Source organism: Gallinula chloropus, assembly GCF_964237585.1.
Source record: "Gallinula chloropus genome assembly, chromosome: 3".
Lineage (NCBI taxonomy): Eukaryota > Metazoa > Chordata > Aves > Gruiformes > Rallidae > Gallinula > Gallinula chloropus.
In genome coordinates, this window is record NC_140087.1 from 71,646,123 (window position 1) to 71,668,700 (window position 22,578).

Genomic DNA, 22,578 nt, shown 5'->3' on the forward strand with positions numbered 1-22,578 from the left:
GGAGATGCTGGCTTAGGAAAAATGAATCCTCCTTCCTGGTGGTGGCCTTGGGACGTGCCCCTGGTTAGCTGTGCGTCCCAGCCATTTCATGCCAGTGTAGCGTTGGCGGGGAGGTGTGGTGGTGCTGTCACTGGGACTCCGATGTCTTGTGGTGGCCAGGGTTTGAAGACCTTTGCATGCTCTAAGAGGGAAGCACAGGAAGCCTTTTCCTGTAGCTGTAGCATTGGGAATGCCACTTTCTCATCAGCAGCTTCCTGACTCGTTTGTCATGCAGAGTCTTGGCATTTTTGCAGGTGAAGGAACAGTGAATCCAAAATGGTCTTATGCAAAGAAATGCAAATACTGGTTTTATCAGGAGCTTGCCACCAGACAGGGACAGCACATTTGCAAAGCAGCACAGTGTATTTTCTGCTAATCTCTCCTCAGTCCTTGTAAGGCTGGGGAGCCTCGAACATCCCGTCCCTGAGAGGCCCTGGCAGCCATGTGGTATTGCACGGAGCCCTGACTTTGCAGTGAAAAATTAGGTCTTACATTCCACAGGCCAAACAGTGGCTTTGAACAGTGCTAGCCAGCCAGGCAGCGGGGCTCAGCAAAGTCACCAAAAAGCAACCAGCTGGAAGGTAACTTGGGATTTCTAGTTGACCTTGGTACTGCTCAGTACCAATCAGACTGAAGTCTCATTGCTTTTCTGTAGAGAGTTGGACTTGTTTTTCAGATAGGAAGTTTCCAAGGGAGATATGGGGAATTTCTGGAGATCATCCTGTGGGTGAAACTGCCTTCCTGCAGCTTCCTTCCATTCCTAACAGGAACAAGCGAGAGCTTGGAAATGCCTGGGCTATTTTTTTCTTTCCTATTTTTCCTTCAGGAAGGGGATGTTTCCTAAGGCATGATTCAGTACCACTGTATTAATACTTTGGTTCTACATCTGTCTGCCGGTCCTGAGGACAGGATTGCCACCTGCGAGCCGGCACGCTGCTAAGCGGGGTGGCTTTGCCAGAGCAGCTGCAGCCTCTCGGTACTCGCACAGGACCCCGAAGTGGTGGGGAAGTCAACCCTGTGGGGCAGGAGATCCCTGCATGGGAACAAAATGGTGTTGCTACTTCTGCCCACACCAGGGAGGCACAAATAAATTGCAAGCACAGCGCAATAACGGAACCAAAGAGGAAGCACAAACCATCGAATGTAAATCCTTAATTGTCACCATGAAATTACACCATGAGATGTGTTAAACAGTCCAGTGTTTAGCTGGACTTCCAGGGAGCACCCTCCATCCTCCAGAATGTTTGAGTTGTACTTGGAATGGGTATGCCCAAAAAGCTAGCTTGACAATTCCCAGTTTCCCATCTCTGATGGGGTTAAAACCTGCATAACTTGCTGTGTCTGGTGGCTCTTAATAACTCACAAGTCTGGCTTGCAGCTTTGAGCTGCTATAGGAGATAGAGAAGCCATGACCAGAGGTATCACACACATCGGCTTTCTGCAGAAGCTGGGCAGGCTGCTGCCCCAAGCTGCTGCTTGGGGAATCATCCCCACAGTTGCACGCACCTGATAGTGGGAGAGGAGCCTTGATGCTGGGAGCGGGTTAAAATAAGTCCATGAACTAAAGTGAACATCTCCTGGAGAGACCTGGCACTTTGAGCTGCCAAAACATAGAGCTGGAGAGACCTAACAGCAAGCAGCTGCCCTTGGATGGGGTGCAGTTCTGCTCATGCCATGGCTGGTTAGGCTCCACTTGCTGCTGTCTGTCCGTGTTGCAAGGCAGAGGCCTGCCCCAGGTGTGCGTAGGGCTGGCAGGGCCCCATTAAGCTGCACTGGGGGTGATGGTACAGTGGGGTGGGGATCCCTAACGCATGGGACTGCAGTAAAGGAACAGGCAGCAGTGCCCATGCTGTTACAGCCCCACACTGCCCCGGTCCCAGCATGGCCAGGTACTGTGTGGAACACTTTTGGAGTGAGGCCTGTGCCAGCACATCCTCCCCCGGAACTCATGGCTGCACTCCCCAGGGAAAGCCACCGGGAATTGTTGGTTTTCCACCCACACCTTGGTGTGCTTGGGACCTTGGCTTTTCTGTACTCGCACTCCAAGAAGCGTAGTAGAGAGTGTGCCCTGTTTTCAAGCCAGATCTGAGAACATGTGCTGGTGTATTCTAAACAAGGCAGATTTCTGACTCCATTGTTTAAACATAATGTAAGTAGCTCACAGCATGCCCTGCAGAGTCGTGCCGCCTCTTGCTGATCTCTTGATAGCTTGCTCAAGAAAGCTACCTCCTGCTCTGCAAGCTTTAACACTGTGTAATGGAAAAATATAGAAGTGGGGCCCGGCTGTGCGTCAGCGGGTGTCTTAGCAACCTCTGCCTGCGCTCAGCTCAGCGATAGGCGCGCAGGACTGTCCGTCTCGGCACAGCGATGAGATGTAGCATTAAGCATCCTCCCCCCGCCCCGGTACGAGGGAGAAGAAGGAAATACCAAGGTTTGCTGGTGTCGCTGGAGCTTGCTGGGTGCTAACAAAGCAGTAATTTATGAGCGCTGCAAAGAATTTCATCGGTCTTCAAAGCAGGACAGAGGCATCTGGCACTCAGCCGCTGCTTTTATCAGTACAGGAAAAATGGTGAATTTCTTCAAAGCTGCCATGGCATTTCCTATTTTAAGGTTAACAATGCATGTTTTGCTGTGTGGCACCAAACATCAGCACAGAATGAAGACCTATTTATGTTGCTGTGTTGTGAAGCTGAAGCAACAGGAAGCCGTGAACCATCCGGGTACCTTCTGAGCCCTCAAAAACTCCATCCCGAGTCAGTTGTAACATGCACTGGGTTACCCCCACACCAGCGGGTTTGCTTTCTGATGGGGGAAGAAGGTGGGTTTTGTGGATTGCCATTGTGCCCTCAGCCCCCAAGCAACCAAATGCCCAGCTCTCAATTGTGCTGGCTTTCAGAGGATTTTCCCTTCTTGCTGTTGTTCAAGCCTCTCCCCTTTTGAAGCAGTGTCTTGGCACCAGCCTGCATCCTGGTGCCTACATTTCGCAGGCAAAGGGCAAGCAGTTGCCCAAGGAAGGGATAGTGCCGAGGGCCCTCTGCTCTCCCAAGGGTTAGAGAAGGCTGGAAAGGCACCAGCTGTCCTGAGTTTTCCTGCAGCACTGTTGGAGTGAGACTGTTTATCAAAGATTTCTAACCTTAAGGACTCCTCTAATGCAAGGGCTGTGGCTTGGTGGCTTACTAAAATCAGTGTCAGCAACTGCTGCTTGGACATGGGCATTTCTGGGTTGGAGAATGAAAGATGTCCAAGCTGCATGTTTGGTTTCAGTGCCAAGGTGCCCCTTGCCTTGCTGCAGGAAAACACTTGGAGCATCAACAGTGCATGATAACACTGCAGATGGTTGTACTGCGAGGGCAGGGACCAAGTGGCTGCAGAGGGTCCTGAAGCAGCTCACAGCTCCGGGGTGGGGGGCAGCAGAGGGTGCTTTGCACCTTGGCTTGCTGAAGCTGCTCATTGAGCGGTCGCTGAGGGAGAGGAAGCAGCAGTGCCTGCCCTCTCTCCTCTTGCACTCTGCAAATGTTCTCCTGGGTGCCTGCAGCAGCCAGCTGAGCTGTGAGGTGAAGTCCTGGTCACTTGCTGCTCACGACCCCGTCAGCCACCCCCACTAACTGCTTCCTTGGGAAGGAGCCTCCTTTTTCTCTTTTTATTTTGATTTAGAAGAATAAAATGAGAAAACCCCCCGGCGGACACCAAGTGACTAAGTGCTTCATGTGCCGCTGAAGTAAGTGAACAGCAAAATGTCTGAGGGGAGAAGATGACTAAGTTTTTCTCCCTCTTCTGCTTCCCTCGCCCTCTTTAAGAGAAGCTAAACATAGTTGCCGGCAGCGGGAGGACTTCAGAAACTGGCTGCTGCCCACAGACCAAGCTTCAGAGATCGTGGGCTCGCCTTGCCGAAAAGCCTGGTTGTTAGGAGAACTGTGCCTCTTTCCTACACTCACTTATCTTCTCCCTTGCTCTTTCCCCAAGACAAAATATATTTAGAAATGCTAAAACACAATGAGCTAAACTCTGGCTTTGCTACACCCATGTTTATAATGGGTTCATTGTATCGCTTCCGCCAGTGCCCTTGTGATTATATGGCTAGATATAACTACCCTTCATCTCCTTGTCCTTTTTTTGGGCCAGAACATGGCTTGAGCATCCGCTTTGACCAAAAGGGTGCTGTTCTGAGAAAGGCTATCTGGACTTTATACCAAACCCGTGATCTCTACCTTTCTAAAGAATGTTGGAGTTCTGTCCATAAACACCCTATCGTGCCGCTCGCCCTAAAAATAGTCTTTCAATAGAAATATTGAAACAAGCTGCAATTTCATTTAAAAAAAATAAATAGAAGAAACCAGATCTGTCTTTATAAATTATGGAACTGAATTGCCTGCGTCACCCTTGGGTGATGCTGTGTGTCTCCCGCCAGCAGCACTGTAGTTCTTAAACCCTTTTGTCTTGCATCTAGGGAGGGGGATGTTGGGGTGATTTTTTTGCGGGGGATGGAGGGACCCATACAACCCCGGCAATGGCAGAGTGAGGCCCTTCGGGCACTTGGCGACTGTCATTGCCCAGCTGAGCAGTTCCGTCCCCGCAAAAAAAACCCCAGCACCTTCCCCCTTGTCCCTGTGCCAGCAGCAGCCCCTCAGAGTTACCTGGGGTCCCAAGCGAGCCGACAGCGGGGCAGGGCGTTTCTCCTCAAGCATCCTCTCCCCACTGCACACCCAGGGATTCAGCAGGCAGCCGTTGCAGAGGTGATTTTCCATTATTAATGCTCAAAAGAAAGTTCCATTTTCCTGTTTCAGACAAGTGTTTCCCCTTTGGGTTAGAGAAACCGCTTCCTCCCCGGCACCCCATGGAAGGCTGTAAACATGCTGTAAACTCCTTTGGTGGCCTCTACGTTCCTCTTTCCACCAAAAACATGCCTTTCCCTTGGCTGGCACTGCTGCAGCATCGTGTGCACCAGCTCACAGGAGACATGGCCATGTATATAGGAGCAGCATGTTTTTTCCTCAATTTCTTAGGATTTAACAGCTGAAATGCTCTGTCCACCTCCTCTCCCCTCCTGCCCCCCACATGTCAGTGCATGGCTGGGTTGGAGAATCAAACCCCACGTGTTGCACAGGGATATAGGGTTGGGTAATCCTCTCTGCGTCTCTGAGGATCCCATCCCTTTCCCTGAGGGCTCAGGGGTGTGCCGGGGTGCAGTGGGGCTTGCCAGCTCTGTGCACAAGCTTCAAAGGCAGAGTAAAAGAAGCAGTGTAGGAAATCCCCGTGGCTCATTGCTAGCGAGAAACCTCCTTGCTTGATGCCGTGACAGCTTCTTCCCCCAACGCCCCGCTGGCCTTTCCCCAGAGAAGGGCTGCCCGGCCGGCACCAGCAGACTCCTCGGATGCTCTCGCGCCAGGCAGGCGTGGCAGGACGTTGGCTTTGGTGGCAGAGGTACGTACCCAGCCCTGCACACATCGAGCTGCACTGCGAAAGCTGGCATTTATTTTTTTTTTGATGACTCATAACTGAAATGGTGAAGGGGCAACGCGTACGTCTTTGGCTCTGAAAATGAAGCCGAGGATGAAATCGCTGTTGGTGCTGTGCTGGGAGGTCTGCACACCCTCAGACCTTCTGCCGCAGCAGGCTGGGGGGTGGCCGAAGTGCGCTGGTAGTGTGAATCCCTCCCTCTGTCCTGCTCTTCAAGGTCACTGGTGCCTGCAGAGCGCAGCGGCAGTGCTGCTGGTGCTTTTGCTCTGCTGAGCCTGTGCCACTCCCTGTCCTGGCCGGGCTGGGTGAGCCCGTGCCTGGGTGCGGCGGTGAGGAGCGATCTACCTGAAGGAGCATGGACACAGCAGGGTCTGCATCTGTGCAGGCAGGGAGGGGGGGTCATCTGGCTGAAGGTGATGGGGATGTGCTCCCTGTTCGCAGCCTGAACCTGCTCCATGGGCAGTCAGGAGTGAGCAACTGAGAGTATGGAATACTCTTGAACGTGTTGAAGCCCTCTAATTAGCACAGCCTTTGGTTGACGTGTCCAGCAAGGAAGAAGTCCTTGCGAGCAGCTTCTCGTGAAGTGCAAGGTTGGTGCTTCCTGTACCTGCTCAGGGCAAAGCTGCTGGAAAGCTGGGACAGATGGCAGTCTGCGGGTGCCCATGAGGTAGGAAGTAGTCCATGGTGACCAGTCTTCCATCTGTCTTGTTCTGGTGGAGGGAAGCCCAGGCCCCCGTGTGCCCACGAGCAATGGATGTGGAGCGCTGTAGAAGCTGGCCCACGCTGCCCTTACTCAGATGTAACCTTCCAGCACAAGGGGGACCTGGTCTGCAGACACAGGGTGCCTGTAGCAAGCAAGCCTTTCTTTGCCTCCAGGTCCAGACCTCTTATTTTTTAATAGTGCTCGTGGTCAATGTCTTTTTAAGACCTGAGTCTGTGGGATAGAGCCAGACTTCCCACTCAAGAAGAGAGGTCCTTTGGCCACCATGTGTAATCACCCAGGGGTATGCTTTAGGCCCTGCGCAGTGCGTAGGCAGCAGGTCTGCAGCTGCAGGGAGGGTGCTGCCTGGATGGCACAGGAGGCCAGCACGCACCTGTGGCACACCAGCTGCTTGCAATGCCTTTCTTGGGGCACAGAGGTTTCCCAAAACTCCTGTCTTTCTCATAGGCTCCTTTAGTAAGGATCTGATACGTTCCTTCTAATAAGGATCTGAAACCAAGGAGTATCAAACTGCATTGCCACTGCCAGAGGAGTTTCTTCTGGTAGATGATTATATTTAGGAGCTGCCTAGGAAAAGGGGCTTATCTGATGGCAGTGTGTTTTGAAGCTGGGGAATCACAGCTGAGGCACACTGGTATTCCTAGCAGCTCCCATGCATGCAGAAACTCCTCTAGCCACTTAGCAGAGGATTTGCAGTCCCAGCTCCCAAGCAAGAGAGACAATAAAACTCTAAATAGTACTTTAAATCATCAAAGTGCTATCCAAACATGAGGGACTCTAAACACAAATGAAAGTGCTAAACTGATTTAAAGGGGAATTAAAAGGTCACGCCTGTTGAACATTCAGCTTTAGGGTTTAGTCATGTTTATGAAACTTATAACTGCTCTTTTAAATCAGCTTTTTACACTTCACATACCCAGTAAATGCGGGTATGTTCAGAGTTTATGACTAATTTTAAAAATCTTCTATTCTAAACAAATTACCGCAGCCATAGCCTGGCCCTTTTTTCTCTTCCCCTCCATCTCTGCCTCTCCACTCCAGCCAAAGGCACTTAAAACACATCTGAACATTTCACTTGCTCGTGGAAGAGAGATGCATTTCTCACTCACATATTCCACCAAGCGAAGTGCAGTTATGGTCGAATAGCGTTAAGAGCGGCGAGCAAGCTCCGGGAGCGGTCAGAGCGAGGGAACAGCAATGGAAATGTTTTCTGCTTCCAAGATCAGCGTGAGCTGCTGGGGGGGTGGGGGGTGGTTTGCTCTGGTGGTATGAGCTCTGGGCGTTGCAGCATGTCACGGTCCCTGTCAGAGAGCAGATCAGTCCAGGCCCAAGCCTTTCTTGGTCACCTCTAGAAGCAGACAGGAAGAAATCAGACTCAAAACAACAACTATTAGCAGCTGCTTTGATCCACTCATCGATGTTATTTTTGCATTTGGTGTCTCTGACCCAAAGTACTCCTAAGCAGACTGTGAATGTAGCATCCTGATTTAAATCCCTCAAAAACTTGCCTTCAGATTGTAGAAGAGGGTGTTTGTCAGCCCACGTCCTGTGAGTAACTCTATTTACCAGTCTAAGCCAGCCAGATTGGAAGTAACTGGGACATTACCATCTCCTCCTGGTCTGAACATCTGTGTTGCCCACCAGGCTGCTTCCCAACATGCCCTGTGCTAGGGACCCCCCTTCCCAAAGGACCCAGGCACCTGGAACATCCCCCTGGGAAACCCAGCGAAGCCTACTGATCTCATCCCAGATCTCCTTGCATGGCTGCTGTGTGAAGGTTGTTTCCTGCAGGAAGGTCGTGCCCCTCCACACCACTGCCCGCATCTATCATGACTTTTAGGAGCTGAATAACGATCATACCCTAAACTGCAGCTCTGGCTTTTAGGCAGCTGAGCTGGACTTCAAGTGACCAGAAACTGATGCAGTTGTTTGGTGTGGGAAGGGCATGTCTTCTGGTCTTGGAGGGCATATGGGAACTAGCAGCAGTTCAGGATTCACAGCCGCAGGGTTGGGAAGGCTGAGGGTGTCCTTCCCCACCAGCAGCATGGAAGCGAGAAGCGCCAGAGCCAGCAAAGGTTCAGGACCCCAAGTCCCCAACTTGGGCTGCGCTGCTAGAGGAGCCAATGAGCAGAAATGACATCTTGAACCAGAAAGACAGTGGTGAATACTCTGGAACTGGGAAAGAGATCTAACTCAAGTCTTCAGATAGAAACAGCAGTTTCCATCAAAGCTGATGACAAGTTCCCTGATACAGAGTCACATCTTTGGACAGCGCATCACGTTCCTCAGCTGGATGACTGATCTGGCTGCCTACAGCTCCCTGCACCAGCGTGTTGCACAGATGGGCTGCAGCGCTCCAGGACTCCCCTTGCAAATCAAGTCACTGAGGTCCAGTTTTGGCTGCTAGCAAGTATTTTTATAAGCTGCTGGCTTTTAAAAGCTCGCTGCTTGCTGAGGAAGAAGCACCATAGGGCTTAAGCAGCAGTCCACCAAAAGTGATTAGCTCTTTCTGAATTTTCAGAGCTTCCAAGCTGCAAATTGCTTATCAAGCCTTATTTGTGTGTGCTTAATGAGTAAGAAATACAGATCCAGAGATCTTCATCAGTTCCCACTCCGGAAAGCAGGCTGAATGTGTCTAATGCTGGAAATTAATAATTCAGCCAGCTTTATGGGCAAGTCAGTCATGGCTGATCTCTGTTAGGAGGTTTTCAGCCTTACTGAAGCAAAGGCTTTCCATCAGGAAGAAATGCCTCACGGAGACAGCTGTGGCTTTGAGGCTCAGTTGCTCTGAGCTCCGACGCAGGCTCTGCCGCCGCTCTCGCTCGGGCTTTTTCGGCTTCTTTCTTTGCCAGATTGGACAGGGAGGTTTAACACTGCCTCTCCTCCCCGTAGCAATTAACCCTCAGCGCGGCGCTGACGTGGATCCGGCGCCACCAACGCGCTCTGCTCGGGCTGTGTGGGTGAGGAGGTTGCAAATGTTCTTAGACGTGATGGGTGGCCTCTGTGTGGCTGGCTCCCACAGCCGCTCCGTTTCCTTCCATTGTGATAGGGGAGGTCAGACCGAAGGACTGCTGCTCGTTCATCTGCCTTTGCTTGCTTCTAATTCTCCTCACCTCCATCACAAGCAGGAAGAGGGAGCCTGCAATGAGCTCCTGGGTTTTTTTCCAATACACCGGGAATATTTTTTTGATGATCCAAGCAGATGTTCCTGGCTTTCAGGCGTTATTACTGAGGTTCCTCTATCGCACACGCTGATCTCTTGCAGAGGACAGTAGCTTTGTCTCTATGACCCTCTACCCCGTATCTTTGGTCTTGGTGTGACCACTCCCTGGTCCCACTGGAGAAAAGGACCTTCCTCACAAGGCCAGCTGGGAGTGGCTTCTCTCCTGTGAGAGGCAAAATCCTCACTGGCTGAAATGAGATTATTTTGAAAAACAGAATCTGAAGTAAAAGAAATAATGCATGTATTAGGACTTTCTTCTCTCTCTAAATGTGATGGAGACCTTGGGAAGCAGCAGAAGCCACTATGCTCCAGAAGAAGCTTCTGTGCCCCATACATCAAAATGATTTCTTCAGAATCATAGAACTGTCTTGGTTGGAAGGGACCCTTTTAGATCATCAACTCCAACCACCACTAAACCATGGGTCTAAGCACCACATCTAAAAGAGGGTTTGAACTCAGGGGTTTGACCTAGAATTGCTCTGCACCCAGAAGTGCCTTTCAGTGATCAGACTATTCTCCCTTCTGTTAACCTGTGTGAAGTCCATTTATGTTTGTTCAGCCTTGCTTCGTCTTTGCTTAGTCACTGCCATGGGAGCCTGACAGGCATTGCCTTTGCCAGGGTTTGAGGAGCTGCTGAAGTTTTTATTTCATGCCTGTCTAACTAAACCCCAAAAATGCCAGCTGATCCAAAGCCCTCCCGTTGCAAGCTGATCCTGCAGCCAAAACAAGGCCATTTAGCTGTTGTGCAGTACAGAAGCAAATTGCGTGGGTGAGGGCGAGGGGTGTTTGCGTAGGAGAAAGGCCGTGTAAAGGAGGGGCTGTCGCTTGCATCAGACTCAGTGATCACAGCACCGTGCATGCTGAAGGTGGCAAAGCTGAGCAAGGCTCCAGGCCACTTAAGTGATTGCACTTCACAGTGTGTCACAAGAGGGATTTCAGCCGGGATCCTGTGTCTCAGTCACCCATGTGCTGGGAGGAGGCATCCCATGGTACCTGCTGGCTCTGCCCCGCTGCGCTCCGCACCCAGTGCCTGGCACAATGAACAAAGCTGGCCTCCTCACTGAGGCTGGAGTGACAAGGTTTTTCCCAGTCAAGGGAAACAATCATCACTAGGGAAACCTTAACTACTTTTTAAAGACCAAAAGAAAACACACTCATTCTTTTAAACATGGAAAACTAAATGGCCTCTTTTTCCCTTGGCTGCGTGCGCATGGCGGTGGAGCAGGCTGACACGGAGTGAACTCTGCAGGCACACGCTCCCCCCACTTACTTTGTTGTTAAAGAAGAGGGCTCTCTGGCGCAAAGTCTGCCCTTCTCAGTTGCTTTTAAGCCAGCAAGGCTCTGGACACAAGGAGCAACTCGCCGACCCTGCTACTTGTGAGTGAAACATCCTGTCTGAGCTGTGCCACACGCCCCTTCCCACACAGCCCCTGGCTCTGCAGCAGTGTGGCCACGCTTCTCCTTTTGGAACAGCTGGAAGTGAAAGCGAAGAGGTGAGAGGGCCTGCTGCGCCTCCCACCCACGCTAACCTCACAGCAGGGTGTCTGGGGAGTCACCCCGGCACCCTAGGGATGGGTGAAGGTGCTGGGTGCGGGGTAAGGCTGGGATGGTGCTGCTTTGGAGCCACTGCCCCTGGTGAGGGGTGTGCAGCTGGGGATGTGCTGGTGGGGCTCCCTGGTCAGCCGGGTGTTTCAGCTCCATAAGGAGCACTGAGGGTGGTTGGGTGTTAGTGTGCTGCAGGAGTGGGGCTTTCTCCAGAGCAAAGGGAGAGCCAGGGTATCACTGCTGCAAGCCCCTGCACTGTGCAACTTCCATTGAAGCCAGGGGAGTGGTGGCCACTTGTGAACACCGCTGTCTCATCCTGGTTTTCTTCCATATCTTCTGATCCTAGGTTATTTCAGGATCTTCCTGGGAGAAAGGGGCTGAATTTCTTTTTGTTAATTTAACGCTGCTCCCACTCTTCCCCATCCCCTGTCCCCAGCACTGTGATCTTGCCTCTAATGGTGCGTGCTCTAGCTAATAAAAAACACTGAAATACAGATCCAGCTCTGGCAATTTCCAGGAATGTTTGATCCTGTAAGACCATAGGAAAATGTAATTTCAGCAAAATAAATCAGTTAGTGCCTATCTCCATGCATGGCAAGGGAAGAGCAGCCTGCTGGCTCCACGCATGGGGAGGAACACCAGGCAAATTCCACCAGTGTTTGTGCTGGGAAAGGGAGGTGACAGGCAGTCTCAGAAAGGGTGTTTGCGTAGGAGACATCTCCTTCAAGCAGATGTTAAAGGAATGCTGTATTCTATAGGGAAAACGTACAGAGAGCGCAGAGCTCAACAGTCACTTTCTGTTTAATCTAGTCAAACACAATGTATCTTCTGACCTTCTGGCTTGGCACTAAACTCTCCTGTGTTGTTCTTTCCACATGAAGCTCTGTTGACAGATGGGGAAAGCCTAGAGTTTGCTTTGAGCTTCAGATAAGTAAAATTAAACACGCAGCAGATAAAATTGTTTTCCCAGCACTCCTCTCCCGCTGGCCAATTGTGGGTGCTTGCTGGGAGGGCCTAACTCCTCAGGCGTGCATCCCACCCCCGGCGCTGGGCACCGTGCTTGGCAGGGAGCTCTAAGGGGGCAGAGCCAGGACCCGTGTGCTGCAGAAACCCGTCACACTTCATTTTTAGCAGTGGTTCTGACAGTTGCTTCATTTCCATGTGGCAAAAAATTAGGGAAAACAAGTGCTGTTCCTCACTAAATATATTTCCAGAGCCACTAAATAATTTGCTGCCTAACAGCTAATCCGTCGGCGTTTGCTGATGCCCAAACAGGTTTTAAATCAGAAGTGTCAGATCGCATCAGGCGCCTCGCGGGTGCTCCCTGCTTGTGCCGGCTGCTGCTGCGTCTGCAAGGGCGCAGTTGGCCAGCACGGCTTCCTGGGCATTCTGGGAGAGAAAGCAACTGCAGAGCTGGATTTGGGGGGGAGAAGGGTGCCAGGGTGCCAGGAGCAAGCTCAGGCTTTGATCAGGCAAAAGCTCTGAGCTTTCGGCGGGACAACCTGCGTGCTCGCTCCCTTGCAGGACATGAGAGGAGCGTGTATCTGCCCTTGGTAGCGCTGGCTGCAAAGCTGTTTTTTCCAGTATGGTGAAAAAATCCTTCAGTCCGTTTAGAGTCAACCTGGAGTGGTGTGAACCTGGTGGCTCCGATTTTCCGTGGCCCACTGCAGGAGCCCAGCACAGGAGTTGGCACGGCTGGGATCCCAGGCTGCCACCTTTGAGGTGTTCACTTTCATCTGTACGTGTGCTGGCATTTGAATGAATGCAGACCCCTTGCTGGGAGCCCCCAGCCATCCCCAGGGGCTGCAAAGGACCCTGCCGCTGGTTCACAGCCATGTAAAGTCTCTCTTGAAGCTGCAAGGAAAGTACGAAGGGTGAACTTTTAGAGTAACTCCTTAGCTGTGCAGAATGTATCTTCAGACAAAGGGGTTGGCAGGATCACTGAGGACATTGGCCAGTGTTGCTCCTCAGTGGTCCGGCCACTCTCTCTCTTCTGCAGTGGGTCGGCAGCACCAGAGAGTGGGCAGATGAAGTCATGCAGCTGCTGCTCGTTTTGCCCTTGCAGAACTCGCCACCTTTCGAACACTCCCAGAACAGAGGGACTGGACATCCTGTATAGATACACACACCCCTCCCCAAAAAAAATTTGGACCCAGCAGGCTGCTCTGCAAAATGAGCGATGCATCAGTAACGTGCGATGGGCTGAGGGTGTGGGAGAGCTTCTGTTTGATGAAGCAAACTTTCCCTCATAACACCTGGAGGGAGTTGAGGTATAAAACAAAAATCCAACAAGTCCTGAAGGAACTGCAGAGGGAATGGTCCCTCCTCTGTCCCACAGGTCCCCCCGTGGTTGCCCCTGCCAAGCCAGAGGGGAAAGGGCTGTGTGAGGCAGAATTGCTGAGGACCCCTTTGATGGCAACAACTTGCTTGTTCGTTTCCAGCAAGTTGGGAGTGACTTGAGATGGACAAAGCAACTTCAAGCTTCTCCATAAAAACATGTCCTTATATATGTCCTTAAAGGTTAGGTTGGAAACACCTGGCCAAAGGGCTGTCTCAAAGCCGGTGGTGCCTGGATGGAAATGTTTCCCTCTGGTGTGAAGGGGTTGGGGTGTTTTACCTGTTCTTTGTGTGGGTGTGCTTAGTGACTGGCTTTTTGTCTTCTACAGCTCAGCAGAAAGGTTGCTGTGGTGTTTTGTTTCTCTGGAGGACTTGGGGGGCTGTTACCCCATGCCAGGAGCCGTGCCGGAGCAGAGCACATCACTCCTGGGAAAGCCCCGGTGGCTTGTCCTGCTTCAGGTGCTGCACGCCTTCCTTGTGCCTGCGCTTTGAAGTACCTCGAGGTTTTAGCTACAAAGCTCCAAGCACTGAAAAACAAAATCTTGGCTTGGGAAGGCGCGTTGCCTTGGCATGTTTCCTGGGACTGAGTGACTTATGATGCTGTGCAGTGGGGGGAGGACTCCTTGTTTTAGAGGAGGTGGGTCAGCTCATCTGGAGTCCAAACTCCCTCAGAGACTTCTTTCCCCTTTTTTTTTTTTCATGACATCAGCCAGGACTCAATGTTACTATTTTAAAAACAAAAGGAGGGGACACCCTCCCCCTTCCCTCCTGCTCTCTGCCAAAAGGAGAACAAAGAACAGCTAAAGCGCACAAGTTCTGGCACTCCGTTTGGAAATAAAAACATTCATCCTCATGTCAGGTAGGGAACTGCCCGACCCCCCTGCCAAAACAAGCAAGCCAGGCAACAGAGAAAACCCATGGCGCGGAGGAGCCTGGGTGAAGGGGATGCCCGGTGTCACCTCGCACTTGGGCAGCTGCTTGCCAAAATCCTGCCCTGCTGTACTGGTGCCAGGGCATGCTGGGACGCTCCCAACCACGCAGAGTCATCCAGGGAAAGGCCACCCAGCTCCTCCTGGGGCTGGGAGGCAGGGAAGGACCTTTCTCCTTTCCTTCCCGCACCCCCTGTCCCCGCTCTATGGGCAGTCCTTGCATCTCCATACGATGAGTGCCTCGCTCCTCAGCGGGGCTGATGCAGGGCACAGGAGCAGCCCAGTGTAATTTCCACTCTTCAGACACTAACATCTCTGTCTGGTTTCTTCCTCGCCATTTAAACATGTCAGCAGTTCCCAGCACGGATTCCTGTGCTGTGAGTTCACCCCCAACAAGCATCCAAGCTGCAAGTCGGGGCTGCTGGCTGTTCCCTGTCTGTCTACGAAGCGTTACTGGAACAGGGGCTGGTTCTTCAGACACGAGGAAGAGATTACTAGGGCTTTCTGGAAGGCTCCCTCCCTTGCCTGCGGAGCAGAGCAAATGAGGATAATTTATCTGCGGGCTTCCGGCTGAACCCAGTAGCTCAGAGCAGCCAGGGCTACGCCGGCTCCTCGTCCCAGCTCCTGCAAGAAGGCATTTTTCCATTGTCGCCGTTGTATATTGTTCGCCTGGTTTGTTTGTCCCATTGCCTTCTGGGGATGAGATAAGAGGCTGTCCCCGGCCTTGTACCGGCGGCATGTTTCCCAGAACAATCCAGGGAAAAACTCGTGCAGGAAGGAGCCTTCGAAGGAGGCTTTTGCGTGTCCAACGCGGCCCTCGTTCCAGTCCTGTAAATAATTCTGTGCAATCTCTCTGGTGAGCAGCACATGTCAGGAGGGAATTGTTCTCTGAAAGGCAGCTAAGGATGGGCCAAAGCAGGCAGATCAGCCACACGCAGGCTGCCAGCTTAATGGACAAAGCAGCTGCCTTTCCATGGGGAACAAAAGCCGGGCAGGGAGCCTGTGCACGCTTGTGCGAGCGCCTCTTGTTCCCCACAGGAGATGGCCTTGGGTTTTGTGGCTGGGTACGAATCCTGGGCTGCCTTCCCCACTCTGTCTGCAGTGATCTATTGTGGTGCTCAAGGATGGGTTAATGTCCCTGCTGCTTCTGCGGAGGGATGCGGGGAGTGGAACCAAGGTAATGCTTGGGTGCCCAGATGGCTGGGCCCTCTGCAGCAGAAGTGGCCATCTAGAACGATGCTGCAACGCCATCCACCTTAGTGAAGTTACTCCTGTTTTTTTCACATGGAGCAGAGGCCCAGCAGCTCTGGCTTGGCACAGGGCAATGGGAAAAGAGCAGATTCTCTGCTCCCATCCTCCGCTGGCCGCGGTGCCTCCTCCCCTGTCCAAAACAGCTGTGTGCTGCCTGAAGTGACTCTATGGTCTGTAAAAGCTTAAAACATTGGATTCACCCTCATGATTTTACTTTTCCATTAGAGCAAATCATGGCGGAAGATCAAGAATATGGTGCACTGGTCCCCGTTTGTGATGTCGTTCAAGAAGAAGTACCCTTGGATCCAGCTAGCGGGACATGCAGGTACGGAGCATGGGGAGTGCCAGAGGGGTGGAAAGGCTCTTCTTTATCTCAGGCTAATGGGCTTTCTCAGCCTGAATCACTTCCCACTGTTGCATGAGTGCCACAGGTTTCTGCTCCCATGTCTCTAGCTCGGGGCAGTGACTAACCCAAACACCAGGGAGGGTGATGTGAAGGTGCAGTGCTCTGTGATTTCAACCTTCCAGGGCCAGCAAGTATTATTGCTGCTTTTTTGCTCAAGCAGCAGAAATCCAGGTCCTTTGGGTGAGACCCAAACCCTCTTGCTGAGGTGATGCTGCCCACCACAAAAATGCCCCACGTGTGAGCCTAGACACAAAGGTGTGAAGCAACCATGAAGTACAGAGAGGCTGCAAAGCCAGTGTGTTGGGTGCTACAGGACAGGCCTCCGCCCCATTTAAGGTGTGACATTGCTGGTCGTAAACCTCTGACATTACATGTGAATCTGGCAGCTTCTAAGTCCCAGCCCACCAGAGATGCTTCAGAGGTGTTAGGCTGCCCTTCTTGTTTTGAGAAGGCACAGCATTATTCCCCCTCCAGTCAAGCACCGTTTTGTCCCCTGTCACCCTCAGGTAGCTTCAAGGCAGCAGCCAATGGCCGGATACTGAAGAAGCACTGTGAATCGGAGCAGCGCTGCCTCGACCGCCTGATGAATGACGTCCTGAAGCCCTATGTTCCTGCCTACCATGGCGACATTGTGAAGGATGGGGAGCGGTACAACCAGATGGAGGATCTGCTGGCTGAATTTGACTCCCCCTGCGTTATGGACTGCAAAATGGGGGTCAGGTGAGTGGCTTTGGGGACATGGAGTTTTAAGATGGGATACTCAAAGCAAATGCATGTCCTGGGTAAAACCCTCTGAAACACACAAGTGGGAACACCAGGCTCACCCATCTTCAGGGAAAGCTAAGACAACACCATTAGGAGAGAGCTGAGGGAAGCCTGGGACAGGACGGACACACCAGGCACTTTCCTTCTCTGCTTGTTGACTGTTCCGTGTGCTGGGAAAGTGGTTTCATTCAGTGGCAGGGACAGCCCTCTGGGTTCAGGTACACCAGAATGGCACAGCAGCTTTGAGGAGGATGGCAACCTGCTGCAGGAGGACACAGCCAAGGGACGGGGAGCAAAAGATATGGGAGATCCTGCCCAGGGTGCTAGAGTGGTGAAATAAAGACACTTCGATGGCCCAGCTTTGGTAAAGCAAGAAACTTTCCCTCTGCTCAGCCTTTGCTTCCATGCACACTTGAGGGATAAAATGTGTCTGCTAAGTAGTTTAATGCCTTCCATGCAAAGTTCTTGAAACATTTCCTAACAAATGAGCAATATTATCCATGTCATGGTTGAGGACCATCTACAGATACTCCAAGATCCCAGGCTGCAGCCACCTGGCCAGCAGCAGCAGTTTTTGAGCTAGTGACACCACAGCTGACACAGGTGTCCTAGAGCAAATGTTAGCAGGGCAGGTGATCCTAGGTGGCTGCCGGTTTTGGGGCAGCCCTAGGCTACCACTCAGCCTTGGGCCTCTGGGTTGAGACCCCCCTCATGGGCTAAGGCACAGCCTGGATGTGGTGGAGGCACTTGTGCTTCTGGAAAAGCTGATGGCTTCTGTGGGAAAGAGGAATCTATTTTTTTCTCCCTCCTGAACTCCTGATGTGGAACTCCAACTGGCAGGTCAGGCTGTTGGCAGGGAAGAGGCAAGGAATACTTTCCACCGGAGGGGTGGAAAGAAGGGCAGGGGGCCCCAGTGCATTCCCGTGGGCCTGGCTGGCACACACCATGCTGATGCAGGAAGGAGACAAGGACCTACTCTGCACCCAGAGATGACAGCCACCATAAGAAGACCTGCTGGTCATGCTGCCCCAGAGCTCCTGCAGCTGTCTGTGGGAGGAGGAGAGCCTCCCACGCACAAAAATCGAGTGATCTGTGCAGAGCAGTTGGGTTTTTGGAGCAGAGCAGACAAGGGGGCAAACGTTCTGGGCACCATCATTAAATAAGATGGCGCTGCAGGGAACACTGGTGAGGCAGGGTGATGAATTGGGCTCATGCTGGGGAGGGGTGCATCCCTGTGGCTAGGCAGGAGAGGCTCTGGGAGACAGACTAAACACAGGGCTGTTAAACCTGTCTGAGCCAGAGGCTTGCTGCCAGGCACATACAGGTTTGATTTCTTTCCTGCCAACCTGGCTTTGGGATGTAGCAGCCTCCTCCAGTCCTCCCTAAACAGAACTTTGTCTGGTGATGGCTGAAGCCTGGAGCAATGTGGGGGACTGAACCTGGAGCTGCAGAGGCTCTGTCATTCTTATCAAAAGGAAATCTCTCTTTCTGAGTGGCGCGAGCGGCGCTTCTGAGCACACCACTGCTGTACTCTGCTGCTCTATTCCATCTGCCCAGAAGTCATGGGTTTCGTGATGTCAGCCGAAGCCTTTCATCACTTTCATCTGCAGTGTTTTTCAAAGGGGCTGGTGCCTTCGGGATGTCTGAGCAGTGATCATGTGCCTGCCCTGAGAAAAGACACCAGTTTGTCTCGCTGAGCCTGTGGGAAGCACAGGGACGCCATCCCACATAGTCTGCCCAGCATCCTCCCCGGGCGCTTTGTTTCGTTCCAGAGGTGAACCACGCGCTCTGTGCTGGTATTTCAGCACAAGGACACAGGGACTGGGCACAGCCCCTCTGCAGAGCTGAGCACGGCTACTAGGAGGTGTAGAGCAGTTTGGATTTGGCAGGAAGGAGGCAACAGATAGGGCCATTACTGTGTCCTTTTGCTGGGACGTATCACCTGGCTTGGCAGGTTGTTTGGCAAATGCCTGGGCTAGGGCAGGCTTGGGAGCTGCAAGAAGAGCTGCATAGCGGTTGATTACTGCTGTGGGAAGTGTTGTTATTGTGCAGATGATGGTTTTCTGCACGCAGGAGTGCAGAAGCTCTCCAGCAGTGTGCCGTGGCACAGAGCAGTGCTCCTCTGAAGGATGCATAAAACAGAGGTCTCTGCATTCTCCTCTGCACCCTCCATCCTCCTTGCCGCATTCTGGCTGCACCCTGTGGTCCTGGGGGGGTGATGCTAAGTATCTGGCCAAGGCCACATCCTTTCCTCTCCTCTGTCCCATAGAGGATGCTTTTGCAGGTGGTCCACTTAAAACAGGCCTGTACCAGGCAAAATCATCACGAGCGAAAGAGCCCTGCGTGACAACACCCCATGTTGCAGCCGGTGAGGCAGAGCCCTCGCCATGCTTAGGGTGAGGGGATGGGAAAGCACAGGAATGATAAAGGATCAGCTTTGGAAGCAGCTGCCCTCACTGACCAAACCTCAAAGGGAGCAGCCCCTAACACTGAGGGCTGGGACCTTCCTCTTGCCTTCAACTCAGCCAGGTCCCAGAGCACACCCGGGCAGCTTCCCAGGCACATATTGAAAGCCACATTTAGCTTGTGGGAGCCACTGAGTCGCTGCTCAGGTCTGCTGAGCATAGGGGACAGGTCCCCAAGGACCAAAAAGTGGCGGCAGCAGCAGCAGCAACACCATGGGCACCTGTGAGAAATAACCTCCCCTGTTATTGCCAAACTGGTTGTAGTTCCCTGATGACCTGAAAAGATACCATGTATTGATGAGGGGGTGCTAATTAAATCAGGATCAATTCATCTGCAGTGAGAGTTGCTCTGTTATTTCCTGCGCTGCCCTATGCTGTAGAGATCTGCTGTCCTAGATAGGTCTGTTTTCTGGGAGAAGGGCTGTCTGGGGTTACATGACACCTCATGTGGTATCCCCAACTCACTCCTTGCAGGACATACTTGGAGGAGGAGCTGATAAAGGCACGGAAGAAGCCGAGCCTGAGAAAGGACATGTACCAGAAGATGATTGAGGTGGACCCTGAGGCCCCTACCGAGGAGGAGAACGTGCTGCGGGCAGTGACCAAGCCCCGCTACATGCAGTGGAGGGAGACCATCAGCTCGACTGCCACGCTGGGCTTCAGGATCGAGGGGATAAAGGTGAGGCTGCTCTGGCTGTGCAGAGCAGGGGGAAGGGCTGCTGGGAGTGTTCAGTAACCAAACTCACTTGCAGAGGCACACATGCAGCAGGCTGGTGGCAGGACTGTCACATAAGGAGATCTCCTGTCCCTGCAGTCAAGCCACCTGTGTCAGGCACATGGCCTGAGGTGGCACTGCTCTTCTGAGAGAGCAGCTGCACTCAGAGCATCAATGCAATAGGGCAGGTTTAGCCAGAATCTCATTAAATCAGCCACTTGGTCCGTTTCCCTGACTGTGAAATGACATCCTCCAACTTGAAGACTCAAATTAGTTGTTTGCTTTTGATAGGGCTCTGCTGCTAGCCTAAGCCACTAATCCCAAATCCCAGCTTGAACGTGTGCCGATCCATGCTTGGAGCTGGGAGTTTAGCTGAAGTCAGTGAGGAGGCTGTGTTCACATCCCTGTCCAGAAAAATTCATCAGCTGAGCGCTATGAAACAGGGTGAACACACGCAGCAGCACTTTCTGCTGGCACCTGCATGCACGTGTAACCTGCTGACTGGGCTTGCTCAGACCTAATGCCCGTGTTTCTGGAGATACCTGCTGGAATGCCTTTGTGTCCTCATTAAATAAGCCAGCCCAGGAGTTTTTCTCCTGGCAGGCAGATTTTGCAACGAGGGACACGCAGGATGGCAATCTGACAGAGTTACACCTCTAACCACAGTTGTGTTAGTGATAGAAGACTTGTGTGAGTGTTAGCAGCGGCGTGTGCCTTTTGATAGCCAGCCAGCGTGAATTAAAGGTAATATCACACTTGAGCTGAGGGGTTTTTTGCATGCTTGGGCATGGAGGTGGCTTGGCAGCTGAGGGGAGCTCAGTGAAGTCATGCCTGCAGTGATTCAGGCTTGGGGTTCTACTAGGTGCCCAGGCAGCAGCTCAATGCAGCTGCTTGCTCGTAGTGGAAACGATGGCTTGATTTCTACCTGTATCTCTTTCTCTTGATGGCAGATTGTTTTTTCCTCTCTAGTTTGGGTCTCTGTGGTGTTAAACTCCTGCACCCCTCCTGACTGGACAGAGTGGTGTCAAATTGATAGAGTTAAACCAAATGAAGCTGTTCCCTGAGAAAACCTCTACATCAGATTTTGTAGGCTTCCCTGGTAGTGTTCCCCTTCACCTCACTGGTCAAACAGCAAACACAGACAGATGTTAGACCATGGGTTTAAAAAGTGATCAGCAGTAGTGGGTCACCTGCTTCTCCTGATCCCCCACATAACAAACCACAGGTGGTAAAGGAGATGTCCACCCCCTGCCCCCTGTGCTGTGTGGGACAAAGTCGCTGGGCTGCGGGAAGCCCAGCAGAGCACGATGCACGTGAGGAGGAGACACCTTCTTTGTTCAACGGTGCATTTGTCTCTAACTCAGCTACTCTCAGAAACCCAAGGAGCAGCCCTTGGGCTGACCCCCTTCAAGATCTTTCTGACAAGCAACGCAAAGCACCCCTACTCACCCTGTGCCCCTGCCCAGGATGCTGCTGGTCATGCTCCCCCACCACAGCTTTCCGCAGTGCCTGCGTGGGTCAGGGTTCTTGCCTGCTCATGCAGCTCTTCCCTGAGCTCCCCAGCTCTCCCATTGACCCTTTTCTGCCTCAGGTGCCTGCAAGCATGCTGTGAGCTGCTCCAGCTTGGGACAACCCTTTGCCTAGTTCCCATTACTCTTGTTTTGCTGGTGCTTATTTTAAAACTGAAGCTGTGCAAAAACGGAGACGGCCAGTTGGGACCAAAGCTCCCATGCGCTGTTTCTTCTCCCTGCTTCCTTGCTCTCATCAGGAATATCTGTCTATTTATATTCTAACATGATAGATCCTTGGCCTCCAATGGTGCTGCTCAGCTGGCAACCTGGGGATGCATAGGGGGGTTTGTGGCTGAAGCAGATCACAAGAGAAACGCTTGAAATGAAAGATGGGGGAAAAAACCCCAACCCCCAAACCCTAAATTGTATCCCCACACAGGCAAAAAAATACTGGGGGGGGGGGATGTGGGGGTTGTGGGGGTGTGAATAAAAGCTCTGAAGGAGTGGTTAGAGGTGCATCTCTAATTTAGCCAGCCTTAAACGAGCTGCTGCACAGTGTGAGCAGTGGATTTCTTTCCCGAGGAGGTGAGGCAGGTCCTTAATTGAAAAATGTTGCCTCCAGGAGTAACCCCACTGCTGCTGCAAAGGGCTGACTAATTTAATCAAGGCTCTAATTACTGTAATTCTCCTTAAATCCCTCATCTTTATTTTCCCTATAGTTAAAGCAGTAACAGTTCATGCTGGTTCCTGGCTGCCTTTTTTTTTTCCCCAGCAGAGCCACGGACCTGGTCGTGCTGTGCTGTACCCCTGTACTTACCCTGTTTCTGGTGTTACACCCCTGCATTGGGGAAAGCCTCCTCAGTGACCAGGGCTGCAACCAAGGCCTCAGAGGGAATTTCAGGGGAAAATTATTTAATGATTAGTCTCCTTGTGTTTTCTTTCCTGCTGCAGATGCTTTCCCCTGACAATTTCCTGGGTGGCCTTGAGGGTCCAGTTCTTCCTCTTTAAAGTGGAAATTTTCCTCTGCCAAAGGACATAATGGCACTTACCTACCTTTCTGGAGTAGCTCGGAACCGCTAGAAACACTGGGTATTAATCAGATTACCGTACTGAAAGTAATGCAAGTGATCCCTGGTGCCCCAGTTGAAGCTTACCAGAGCTCATTGCAACAAGTGTCGTTTGCTCCTGAGCTTCTGCTCTGCTCTGAGTTACTT

At 52.1% G+C, this 22,578-nt stretch overlaps 1 protein-coding gene across 1 annotated transcript in view; it reads left to right on the forward strand.

Moving 5' to 3' along the window:
* The window catches only part of ITPKB (inositol-trisphosphate 3-kinase B), a 70,443-nt gene that overhangs the window by 38,978 nt on the left and 8,887 nt on the right, over positions 1 to 22,578 (forward strand). Inside the window, exons 3-5 of the mRNA XM_084261472.1 lie at positions 15,728 to 15,827; positions 16,415 to 16,628; positions 19,613 to 19,817. Coding sequence (XP_084117598.1) covers positions 15,728 to 15,827; positions 16,415 to 16,628; positions 19,613 to 19,817 — 519 coding nt within the window. The remainder of the gene's footprint in view (positions 1 to 15,727; positions 15,828 to 16,414; positions 16,629 to 19,612; positions 19,818 to 22,578) is intronic.